Source organism: Indicator indicator, chromosome 17 (assembly GCF_027791375.1).
Source record: "Indicator indicator isolate 239-I01 chromosome 17, UM_Iind_1.1, whole genome shotgun sequence".
Taxonomy (NCBI): Eukaryota; Metazoa; Chordata; class Aves; order Piciformes; family Indicatoridae; genus Indicator; species Indicator indicator.
The window spans coordinates 22,289,557-22,302,238 of NC_072026.1; the positions used below are offsets into that span (position 1 = coordinate 22,289,557).

General features: G+C 54.3%; 1 protein-coding gene across 1 annotated transcript in view; it reads right to left on the reverse strand.

The window, feature by feature from the left end:
* The window catches only part of AGTR2 (angiotensin II receptor type 2), a 61,687-nt gene extending 49,553 nt beyond the window's left edge, over nt 1–12,134 (reverse strand). The window contains exon 1 of the mRNA XM_054388586.1: nt 11,032–12,134. Within this exon, the coding sequence (XP_054244561.1) occupies nt 11,032–12,134 (1,103 nt within the window). The remainder of the gene's footprint in view (nt 1–11,031) is intronic.
* Between the last annotated feature and the right edge of the window lie 548 nt (nt 12,135–12,682).

Here is a 12,682-nt window from a genome sequence, read left to right on the forward strand (position 1 = left end):
GAGATCCTTAAGAGTGAGGGTGGGGAGAGACTGGCACAGGTTGCCCAGGGATGCTGTGGATGTTGTTCAGCCTGGAGAAGAGAAGGCTCCAGGGAGACCTCAGAGCTGCATTTCAAGATCTGCAGGGGAGCTGCAGGCAGGCTGGGGAGGGACTGTTCAGAAGGGGCTGTGGGGAGAGGATGAGAGGCAATGGTTTGAAAGTGGAGCAGGGCAGAGTTAGGTTGGACATCAGGAGGGAGTTGTGCACAGTGAGGCTGGTGAGACACTGGCACAGGCTGCCCAGGGAGGTGGTTGAGGCTCCATCCCTGGAGACATTCAAGGCCAGAGTTGCTGTGTCCCTGTGCAGCCTGCTCTAGCTGGAGGTGTCCCTGCTGCCTGCAGGGGGGTTGGACAGGATGCCCTTGGAGGGCAAGTTTGACCTTGAGTGTCTCCAAGGATGGAGCCTCAACTACCTCCCTGGGCAGCCTGTTCCAGTGTCTCACCAGCCTCACTGTGCACAACTTTCTCCAACCTAAATCTGCCCTGCTCCACTTTCAAACCATTGCTCCTTGTCTTGGCTCTCCCAGCCCTTGTCCTGAAGCCCCTTCCCATCTCTCCTGTAACCCCTTCAGGTACTGGAAAGCTGCTCTGAGGTCTCCCTCCCTGGAGCCTTCTCTTCTCCAGGCTGAACAGCCCCAACTCTCTCAGCCTGTCCCCACAGCAGAGGTTCTCCAGCACTCTGATCATCTTCATGACCTCCTCTGGACCTGCTCCAGCAAGCTCCATGTCCTTCTTTTGAGGGACACAGAGTACTGCAGGTGAGGTCTCCCCACAGCAGAGCAGAGCAGAGGGGCAGGATCCTCTCTCTCCAGCTCTTCCCAAGCTGCTCTGGATGCAGCCCAGGCTGCCCTTGGCCTTCTGTGCTGCCAGTGCCCATTGCTGGCTCCTGTCCAGCTTCTCCCCCACCAGCACCCCCAGATGTCACAATTTCCCCAGTAAGTCAGCACAGTCACCCAACAGAGTGGCACTGGGCTCCTGCTGGGGGCTGAACTGAGCCACCAGCAGCTCCCAGACTGCCAAATCTGAGACTGGTTTATTACAGGCAGCAAAAGAGTCCTGCTGAGCTTTTGGCAGCATGGCTAGCTGTAGGCTGATTTTCAACTTCTATCACTTTTCCTTTTTATTTTTGGAAGCAGACAATAATATTGTTGCATGGCAGGGATGGTTGCACACCTTCCAAGCAGATGGTTTTCTGCAGCAGCCTGCAGTTCAGCACTAGATGGCCTCTTCCTTCTTTCAGAGGAGGTCTGATGTGTCAGCAGTTCAGATCAGGACTTCACACAAACTGAGAAAAAAAAAACCCACAAAACTAAACAGAACAAATAATCAAAGGGGGAGAAAAAAGCTAAGTAAAGCTCCAGGGGTTCCTTCAGTAGGGTTTTAAGATGAATATTTCAAAGCAGCTCATTGTTCCCTCTCTGGAGTGCATTCACTGGAACTCAGGACACACAACTGAGCCTGGGGATTCAGAGATTCATAGAATGGTTGGAGTTGGAAGGCACCTTAGTGATCATCCAGTTCCAAGGGCAGGGACACCTCCCACCAGCACAGGTTTCTCAAAGTTCCACCCAGCCTGGCCTTCAACACCTCCAGGCAGGAGGCAGCCACAACCTCCCTGACCAACTTTTTCCAGTGTCTTGCTACCTTCACTCTAAAGAATTTCTTCCTCATCTCCAGTCTCAGTCTCCCCTCTCCCAGCTCAAAGCCATTGTCCCTCATCCTGCCACTCCCAGCCCTTGGCAAAAGTCCCTCCCCAGCTCTCCTGGAGCCCCTTCAGGAACTGGAAGGCTGCTCTGAGGTCTCTCTGGAGCCTTCTCCAGCCTGAACAGCCCCAACTCTCTCAGTCTGTCCCCTCAGGAGAGATTCTCCAGCCCACTGATCACCTTTGTTGCCCCCCTCTGAACCTGCTCCAGCAGTTCCATGTCTCTGTTCTGCTGGGCATAAGGAGAGGCATTGCCTGCAGTAACAGCTGCAGAATGGCTTCAGGTCAGAGGTTCTGTGTTTGCTGTTCAGCATTTCCCAAGCACAGGAAGCACAATCCCTTGATTACAAACCCTCTGTGCTCCTGCAGGACACAGCTTTGTGCTCAACAGATGCCTGCAAGCATTCAGCCTCCAGAGCAGTCTGTGCTGTTGGGTGAGATCAGAGGCTGGGGCTGGGCTCTTCCCAGTGCTGCCCAAGGACAGGACAAGGAGCAATGGACACAAACTGGAACCCAGGAGGTCTCACTAGAACTTGAAGATAAACTCTTTTACTTTGAGAGTAATGGAGCCCTGGAGCAGGGTGTCCAGACAGGTTGTAGACTCATAGAATCACAGAACTGTCAAGGCTCAAGGCTCATCCAGTTCCAACCCCCTGCCATGGGCAGGGACACCTCACACTACAGCAGGTTGCTCACAGCCACATCCAGCCTGGCTGCAAAAACCTCCAGGGGTGAGGCTTCCACCACCTCCCTGGGCAACCTGTGTCAGTCTCTCACCACCCTCATGGCCAACAACTTCTTCCTAACATCCAATCTCAATCTCCCCACTTCTAGTTTTGCTCCATCCCCCCCAGTCCTATCCCTCCCTGACACCCTCAAAAGTCCCTCCCCAGCTTTCTTGGAGCCCCCTTCAGATCCTGGAAGGCCACAAGAAGGTCTCCTGGGAGCCTTCTCCTCTCCAGACTGCACAACCCCAACTCTCTCAGGCTGTCTCCAGAGCAGAGCAGCTCCAGCCCTCTGCTCATCCTCGTGGCCCTTCTCTGGACACCTTCCAGCCCCTCCAGATCCTTCCTGGAACAGAGGCTCCAGAACTGGACACAGAGCTCCAGGTGTGGTCTGAGCAGAGTGGAGCAGAGGGGCAGAATCCCCTCCCTGGCCCTGCTGGCTATGCTTCTCTTGCTGCAGCCCAGGATGTAATTTCAACCCACGAGAGTCTCCAACAACATGTAGCTTTGTTTGATGTGCCACATCTTCCCAGTATCCCAATGCTCCAGAACAAGTCTGGCCTGAAGTTGTACCATGGGAGGGTTAAATTGGAGATTAGGGAAAGAGACTTTGGTGCAAGAGTGGTCAGGGGTTGGCAGAGGCTGCCCAGGGAGGTGGTGGAGTCCCCATGCCTGGAGGTGTTCCAGCACCCTGTGGCCATGGCACTTGGGGCCATGGTTTGGTGGCCATGGTGGGGTTGAGTTGCTGGTGGGACTGGATGATCTCAGAGGCCTTTCCCAACCCCAACAATTCTCTGATTCTGTGATTCCAAGCCCTCAGTGCTGCTACCTGCTCTGCCACCCCAAGGAAACCAGAGAGCATTCCTCAGCAACCACACAGAGACTTTCAGCAGACCCTGCTGCTGGGTCCACCCTGCTCACCTGAGCAGGACAGAGTCAGGTTGGACACCAGGAGGGAGTTGTGCACAGTGAGGCTGGTGAGACACTGGCACAGGCTGCCCAGGGAGGTGGTTGAGGCTCCATCCCTGGAGACATTCAAGCTCAGCTTTGTTGTGTCCCTGGGCAGCCTGTTCTAGCTGGAGATGTCCCTGCTGCCTGCAGGGGGGTTGGACAAGACAGCATTTTTTTCATTGCAGAGGTTTTTGTTCTGTTTTGGTTTGTTTTGTTTTCCCCATGGGATGCCTTAGAAAGGTCTTGCTTAACCCAGCTGCTGTTTTAGCAATTCATGACCACAGAACTTCCCACCCAGCTTGGGTATGGATAAAATCTGCTCCTGCTTTCACCTTGCTGTATGCTCTCTGGCTGCTCTTGCAGCTGAATTAGCTACAGGGTAGTCCAACATGAAGAACTTCCCTCTCTCTCTGGTTTCATTGCCTGCTTCCTGGCCATCCTAGAGAGCCTGACTGCAAAGCAGCAAATCTCAGCAGAAAAGCAGCTACAAGCTAGGAAGGGAGCTGCCAGTCCTGCAGTTCAGATCCATGTTGGATTCAGAGTTGAAGGAGCATCCTGGGCTGGTGGGAGGTGTCCCTGCCCATGGCAGGGGATTGGAACTGGATGAGCTTTGAGGTCCCTTCCAAGCCAACCCATTCTATGAATCTGTGAATAAACATTCCTGATTCTTCTGGGTGATTTCTGTTTTGGAGTGAAAGAAAGATTTCTGTGTGTTTCTGCAGGGAATGAATCACAGAATCATAGGGAGAGTTGGGGCTGCTCAGCCTGGAGAAGAGAAGGAGATCTCAGAGCAGCTTTCCAGGACCTGAAGGGGCTCCAGGAGAGCTGGGAGGGACTTTTCAGAAGGTGATAGGACAAGGGGCAATGGCATTGAAGTAGAACAGGGGAGACTGAGACTGGAGATGAGGAAGAAATTCTTTGCAGTGAGGGTGGGGAGGCACTGGCACAGGTTGCCCAGGGAGGCTGTGGGTGCTGCCTCTCTGGAGGTGTTCAAGAGCTGACTGTGTGCAGTGGAAGGTGTCCCTGGGGCTTTGGAACGAGATAATCTCTAAGGTGCCTTCCAACCCCAACCACTCTGTGTCTCTGTGGAAGCCTGAGGTTCCTGGGGGCAGCAGGAGCAGTCTGCTCCCTGTGTGGCACCTCCCTGCTCTTCAGGGGAGAAGCTGTGAAGGACAGGCAGGTGGTGAGAGCTGGCTGCAGGCTGGCAGGATGATATTCCTGCCTGAGATGTGGCCTGAGGAATGAAGGCAAGCAGGAGTGCCAGCACCAGCCCAGGCTGCCTGGCTCCTGCAGCAGGACAGGCTGTACCAAACACTTCTGATTGGAGATCTTACACAAACAAAGGCTGCAGCTCGCTGCCCAGCACCAGCTCCTGCTCCACAAACATTCTCTGCCTCACAGAGGGAGCTTGGGACACACAGACACGAGGCTCAGCTTGGACTGGGACTCTCTCTGCAGTTCCTTTCACCTGCGACAGCTGAGGAAGGAAGCTGCAGCCAGGATTTGCTCTGCACATGCAGCAGAGGCTGACTGACCCTTGAGGGGAAGTATCTCTCCCATCCCCTGCTGGGGGCAGACCCACAGGACAGGCTCAGAAGTGCTCCAGGACGTTCTGCTCCCCAAAGAAACTCTGCTACCATCCTCAGCTGTGACTCCAAACCCAGCAGCCTTTCAGCCTTCTTTCAGACTGAGCCTACCATCCTTTCTGAGCCTTCTTTCAGACTGAGCCTTCCATCCTTTCTGAGCCTTCTTTCAGACTGAGCCTACCATCCTTTCTGAGCCTTCTTTCAGACTGAGCCTTCCATCCTTTCTGAGCCTTCTTTCAGACTGAGCCTACCATCCTTTCTGAGCTTTCTTTCAGACTGAGCCTACCATCCTTTCTGAGCCTTCTTTCAGACTGAGCCTTCCATCCTCTCTGAAGGGTCTAAAAGGAACAATTTCTCTCCAGCAACAATAATAATCAGAAGTGACCTCAAAACAGAATCAGTGTTTGAGAAATATTCCTCCCTCCCTGCCCCACAGAACCTTAGTTGGAAAAGCCTTTGAAGCTCCTCCAGTCCAACCATCCTCCAGCCCTGCCAAGGCTGGGGCCAAACCATGGCCCTCAGCACCACAGCTCTGCCTCTTGGAAACACCTCCAGGGGTGGGGATTCAACCACCTCCCTGGGCAGCTTTGAGAACATTTTCAGTTAAGAAGCTGCTTCCAGTGTCCAATCCAAACCTCCCCTGCTGCAACTGGAGGCCATTTCCTTCTCTCCTACTATTTGATACTAGGGAGAGAGCCCAACCCCCACCTCACTCCAAAACTCCTTTCATGGAGCTGTAGAGAGCAATGAGCTCTCCTTCAGTCTCCTCCACACTGCACACCCCCAGCTCCCTCAGCTGCTCCTCCCCAGCCCTGTTCTCTTCAATACAAAGAATCAAGAATCAAGAATCAAGAAGGTTGGAAGAGACCCCAAGGATCATCGAGTCCAACCTGTCACCCTACACCTCATGACCATCTAAACCATGGCACCAAGTGCCACGTCCAATCCCCTCTTGAACACCTCCAGGGATGGTGACTCCACCACCTCCCTGGGCAGCCCATTCCAATGGCCAACCACTCTCTCTGTGAAGAACTTTCTCCTCAATGTCCTTCTTGGAGTGAGGGCCTCAAAACTGAAGCCAGGACTGAAAGCATGCCCCCCCCCAGTGTGAGTCCAGGGGGGCAATCACTGTCCTGGTCCTGCTGGCCAGGCTGCTGGTGCCCTTCTTGCCCACCTGGGCACCCCCTGGCTAATCTTCAGCTGCTGTCACCCAGCACCCCAAGGTCTTTCTCTGCTGGGACAGCTTCCAGGCACTCTGCCCCAAGCCTGGAGCCTTCATGGGGTTGTTTCTCCAGCTGGCTTGATCACAGCACACCCTTTCCACTGCAGTCTTTCCTCTCCACTGACCTAGACTGCACCATGGCAGGGCAGAGTGGGTGCAGCCCCAGCCAAAACCCAGCCCAAGTACATCTCATTGTGCCTGGGGAGTGAGCAAGACACTGAGCAGCCACAGGGTCCCTGCCAAAGAGCTGCAGGGTCAGGCTGCCTGCATTTTCCAGGAGTGCCTGAGGGAGCACGGGGCTTGGAAAGGACCAGGGTGGGAGGGGAATTGGGGTCTGAGCAGGGTGAGAGGAGAATTGGGGACTGAAAGGGTGAGAGGAGAATCGGGGTCTGAGCAGGGTGGGAGGAGAATTGGGGTCTGAAAGGGTGGGAGGAGAATTGGGGTCTGAAAGTGTGGGAGGAGAATTGGGGTCTGAGAAGGGTGGGAGGAGAATTGGGGTCTGAAAGGGTGGGAGGAGAATTGGGGTCTGAGCAGGGTGAGAGGAGAATCGGGGTCTGAGAAGGGTGGGAGGAGAATTGGGGTCTGAGAAGGGTGGGAGGAGAATTGGGGACTGACCTGGGTGAGAGGAGAATTGGGGTCTGAGCAGGGTGGGAGGAGAATTGGGGTCTGACAGAGAGAAGCTGCAGCACTGCACAACTGTTAAGAGTTATTTGGAGCTATTAGCAAAATATTCTCTTTAAAATAATTAAAAAAAAAAAAGTAGCTTCTAAATTTGCAAGAAAAAAAAGAAAATAATAAAAACACCAAAACAAGAAAAACCTCCTTAAAGCTTTGCCCAAAAACCACCCTGACAAAACAAACAGAACATGCTGAAACTGTGAACCCCACCCACACATTCCCACCAGCAATTCCTGAGAACTCCCAGGAGAAACTTGATGCATGGGGCAATAAATCCAGAGAGCTCAAGGTTATTCAATTGCATCTAAAAATAAAAGAAACCTCTTGACATAGACCTCTCCCCACACACACTTCCACCTCAGCTTCCTCTCCAGACAGAGCTTTTTTTGGATGTTGGTTTCACCAGGCTGCTCAAATCCATGACCCTTCAGAGGCACAAGGCAGAGCTGTCAAACAGAAATCTCTCTCTGTCTCTTGCTTTGTTGCTCTTGCAGAGTATGAGCCTCAGGGGAGACTTTGCTGGGTACAAACTGGCTGCTGGCTGGGCCCAGAGAGTGGTGGAGAAGGGAGGGAGCCCCAGCTGGTGGCCAGGCAGTCCCCAGTGGTGTTCCCCAGGGCTCAGTGCTGAGGCCACTTCTCTTCAATGTCTTTATCAATGGTCTGGGGGAGGGCATTGAGCACCCTCAGTGAGTTTGCAGATGACACTGAGCTGGCTGGCAGTGGTGATCTGCTGGAGGGCAGGAAGGCTCTGCAGAGGGACCTGGCCAGGCTGGATCCCTGAGCTGAGGTCAACGAGCTGAGCTTCAGCAAGGCCAAGGGCTGGGTCCTGCACTTGGGTCACAACAAGCCCAGGAAGGCTCCAGGCTTGGGGCAGGGTGGCTGCAGAGATGTCAGGCAGAGGAGGATGTGGAGCTGCTGGGTGACAGTTGCTGAACGTGAGCAGCAATGCACTCAGGTGGGCCAAGAAGGCCACCAGCAGCCTGGCCTGGAGCAGCAATGGTGTGGGCACAGGAGCAGGGCAGGGATTGTCCTCCTGTGCTCAGCACTGCTGAGGCCACACCTTGGGTGCTGGCTGCAGCTTTGGGGCCCTCACTCTAAGAAGGACATTGAGGAGCTGCAGTGTGTTGCACCAGGGGAGGTTTAGGTTGGAGATGAGGAAGAATGCAAGAGTGGGCAGGGACTGGCACAGGCTGCCCAGGGAGGTGGTGGAGTCCCCATCCCTGGAGGTCTTCAAGAAACCTGTGGCCATGGCACTTGGGGCCGTGGTTTAGGGTGGACTGGATGATCTTGGAGGTCTTTTCCAAGTGAAACAATTCCATGACCTGTATTGCATCAAAGGTAGGAAGCCTCCACAGCTTCTCCTGACTGTTCTGAGCCTGCCCCTTGGAGCACCTGGCAGTTGCCTCAGCAGGAGGAGTTGCTGTGCTGCAGCCTGGCTGTCTTGCTGTGCTCACTGTGGAAGGCAAAGCCCTTCCAGAAGTGTCTGAGACACCATTAGCTCCTTGGCACCTTTTCAACACAAACATTCCAGCAGCTCTCCCACTCTCTGGGAGCAGCATCTCAGCAGTACAGGGCAGGGAGCAGAGGTTATCTGTGGCCAAGCCCCTGCCTTGCCAGCTCCTGCACAAGCTTTTCATCTCCCATCACCCTGAGACCAGCACGTTCCTTGCATGATCCCATGGGCACCAGTGAAGGAACCTGACCCCACTCCAACAGGGAGAGGACCTCAGGTTCCCACAGCTTCCCCAGGTCCCAGCCAGGGTTGGGACTTCCTGGGAGAGCAGACTCCTGCTTACCCAACCAGCAGGTTCCTTTCTGACCCATGGCCCCAAACTTGCTAATGCAAGCCTCAGAAGTAACTGGTCTGAGAGAGTTCTGTAAAGCTCACTGAGAGTCTTGGGGTCAGCCTGGGTCACCCAGCCCAGGGACAACCTGCTGGCAATTGAGCGAGGTGCTAACAGCTGAGCTTTCTTTTAGTCTGAGCCTATCATCCTTTCTGAGCCTTCTTTTAGACTGAGCCTACCATCCTTTCTGAGCTTTCTTTTAGACTGAGCCTACCATCCTTTCTGGAGGGTCTAAAAGGAACAATTTCTCTCCAGCAACAATAATAATTCCAATAATGATCAGAAGTGACCTCAAAACTGAATCAATATTTGACAAATACTCCTCTCTCCCTCCCTCCCCCAGCCCTTCCTTAAGTTTGAGATGAGTGAACTCCTGTGCTGAGTTGTAGGTCAGTCTTAGGAGTTACAGAATCATAGAACTGTCAGGGTTGGAAGGGAGCTCAAGGCTCAGCCAGTCCCAACCCCCCTGCCATGGGCAGGGACACCTCACACTACAGCAGGTTGCTCACAGCCACATCCAGCCTGGCTGCAAAAACCTCCAGGGATGAGGCTTCCACCACCTCCCTGGGCAACCTCTGCCAGTCTCTCACCACCCTCATGGGGAACAACTTCTTCCTAACATCCAATCTCAATCTCCCCACTTCTAGTTTTGCTCCATCCCCCCCAGTCCTATCTCTCCCTGACACCCTCAAAAGTCCCTCCCCAGCTTTCTTGGAGCCCCCTTCAGATCCTGGAAGGCCACCAGAAGGTCTCCTTGGAGCCTTCTCTTCTCCAGACTGCACAATCCCAACTCTCTCAGGCTGTCTCCATAACAGAAATGCTCCAGCCCATGGTCACCCCATGAGTTCACTTCTGGGGGTCAAAAGAGAGTCACTTAGGCTTTCTGTACAGAGAACCCCAAAATTACAGCAGCAACTGACATTCAAAATGCAGAAACTCTGAAGTATCAACAAGTCCTTTCCCCCGGGGCTTGTGGCTGGGACTCAGCATGGCCATGCAGCTGGGGACATGGCATGGGCAGCACCTGGGGCAAGAAGTGACCACACTAGTGAGAAGTGATAGGACAAGAGAAGATGGCATTGGGTTATACCAGGGGAGGTTTGGGTTGGAGATTAAAAGAAACTTTTTCACTGAAAGGGTTCTCAAAGCCTGGCACAGGCTGCCCAGGGAGGTGGTTGAATCCCCATGCCTAGAAGTGTTTCAGAGTGGCAGAGCTGTGGTGCTGAGGGCCATGGTTTAGCCCCAGCCTTGGCAGGGCTAGAGAATAGTTGGACTGGAGGATCTGAAAGGGCTTTTCCAAGTGAAACACTTCTCTGACTCTGTGATTCTACTTCTCTGATCCTGTGAACCAAAGCCAAGAACCACCTGGCCTGCTAGAAAGGCACAAACCCACAGCCATGGTTGTACCTCCCCCAGGAACACTCTGCTGCCTCCAGCAGTTTGCAGAGCCAGGTCTCCCTCCTGCTCTCAGGATCCCAAGCCCAAGCAAGCAGGAGGTGTATCTGATGCATTTCTTATGGGACACACCTGCCCAGCTATTAAATAAAGAAATAAATGCAAACTCATCCAAAACAAAGGCAAAAAAAAAAAAAAAGAAAAACCATCTGTTTCTTGCAGATAAGTACAGAAGTAGCTGCACTGCTTTATTTCACAGCTTTTCTGGTGAGAATCTCTGGTAGCAAATCAGCTTAGGAGATGATGCTCAGCACCTACCCCACCATCCAAAGGTCATAGAGTCACTGAACCATAGAATCATAGAAGGGGCCAGGCTGGAAGGGACCTCCAAAGGTCATCCAGTCTGACCTCCCTGCAGTCAGCAGGGACATCCCCAACCAGACCAGACGAGGCTAGTTGGTCCTTTGGTATATTTTGTCTTTCTGTTCCACTCTGCTGATCTCAGCCACACCCCAGCTTCTACTGTAAAAGCCACCAAGATATTTCTTAGCCAGGATCTTCCCTCTGTGTGTCAAACTGGAGTGCTCTGTGTGGAAAGGGAGGAAGAATAAATCCCCAGGGATGAGAGAAAAAATCTTCTTCCCCTTCAAACAGCTGGGCACAAAGCAAGGAGAAGAGGAGTGAGGAGTGTCACCCCTGCAGGGACAGCCAGCTGCACTGCCACCACCCCACACCATGCCCCAGTGCCTACAGCCAGGACCCATCTGGATGTGTTCCTGTGTCACCTGTGCTGGATTCTCTGCTCTTGCTCTGGCAGGGGGGTTGGACTGGATGATCTCCAGAGGTCCCTTCTAACCCCTGGCATCCTGTGAGCCTGTGATCCTGTGACTCAGGGCATTCTTCCCTGCCCCGGGGGTGCTCAGCAGCCCTGGGGCAGCTTCCTCTCCTCAAGGAAGAGCTCTCTTGGTGGCTGCTGAGCCGAGAGACTCGTCTCTTGAACAAGTGGTGGAGCTTCTCCTGGAACTGGTTGCCAATGAAGCAGTAGAGCAGGGGGTTGGTGCAGCTGTTGGAGAGTGCCATGCAGATGCTGAAGGGCAGGGCTGTGTCAATGGCCCCCGTCACCTCACAGCTCTCGATGACCTCCATATGAGCCAAAGCATCCAGGAAGGTTAAAACGTGGAAAGGCAGCCAGGAAACCAAGAAGGCCACCACCACAGCAGCCACCAGCCTGAGGACCTTGTCCCTCTTCTGCTGGCTTTTCCCAAACCTTCGTGCCTCCAGGAGGTGCCTCCTGATGCAGAGGCAGCAGGTGCTGATCACCGTCAGGGGGACGACGAAGCCCAGGGCATTTTTCAGGAGGGCTGTGGCCACAGCCCACCTGGCATAAGCCTCCTGGGGAAAGGCCATGATGCAGGCATTGACCCCCAAGCTCTCAACGTAGTGAGTGTCCCGGAAATAAAAGGTTGGGAGGGAGGCCAGGCAGGCCAAGCCCCACACCCCCAGGGCTACAGAGCGAGCCTGGTGCGGAGTCCTCCGCTGGGAGCGCAGCGGGTGGGCGACAGCGCGGTACCGCTCCACGCTCATGCAGGTGATGAAGAAGATGCTGGCAAACATGTTGAGGCAGAGCACAGAGCTGCAGACCTTGCACATGAGGGCCCCAAAGAGCCAGTGGTAGCCCTGGGCATAGTAGGTAGCCCAGAAGGGGAGGGTGGCGAGGCACAGCAGATCCGCCGCTGCCAGGTTGCAGACGTAGATGTTGGCCACCCCCCTGGGGCCGCTGCGGCAGCAGAGCACCGCCACCACCACGCTGTTGCCCACGGTGCCCAGGAGGAAGAAGGCAGAGAAGAAGGCTGGGATGAGGGAGAACTGGTAACCTGAGGAGGTGAGAGGGCAGGGAGCAGGGGAGTGCAGCACGGACGAGGAGTTGGGCACTGCTGTGGAGAGGGCTCGGAGGGTTTCTCCGCTGGAGGCCAGGGAGAAGTTGCTCTGCATGGTGGTGCTGGCGGAACGGGGAGGCTCTGCAGGATGCTCCTGTGCCAGCAGCACTCTTCTGTCACATGGCTCACCTGCAGGACAGAGAACTGAGTGTGAGACACGCTCTCTGCAGCCACCTTTGGAACCACACTGTCACAGTAAACCACAACTCACAGAGACACAGAATCAAGCAGGTTGGAAAAGACCTCAGAGATCATCCAGTCCAACCTATCACCTAATCCCTAACACCTCCTGACAACTAACCCATGGCTCCAAGTGCCACAGCCAAGCTTTTTTTGAACATCTCCAGGCACAGTGACTCCACCACCTCCCTGGGCAGCACATTCCATGCCCAATTACTCTTTCTGGGAAGAACTTTCTCCTCACCTCCAGCCTAAACTTCCCCCTGCACATCTTGAGGCTGTGTCCTCTTGTTCTGGTGCTGCTTGCCTGGGAGAAGAGCCCAACCCCCACCTGGCTACAACCTCCCTTCAGGGAGTTGTAGAGAGCAATGAGGTCTGCCCTGAGCCTCCTCTTCTCCAGGCTGAACACCCCCAGCTCCCTCA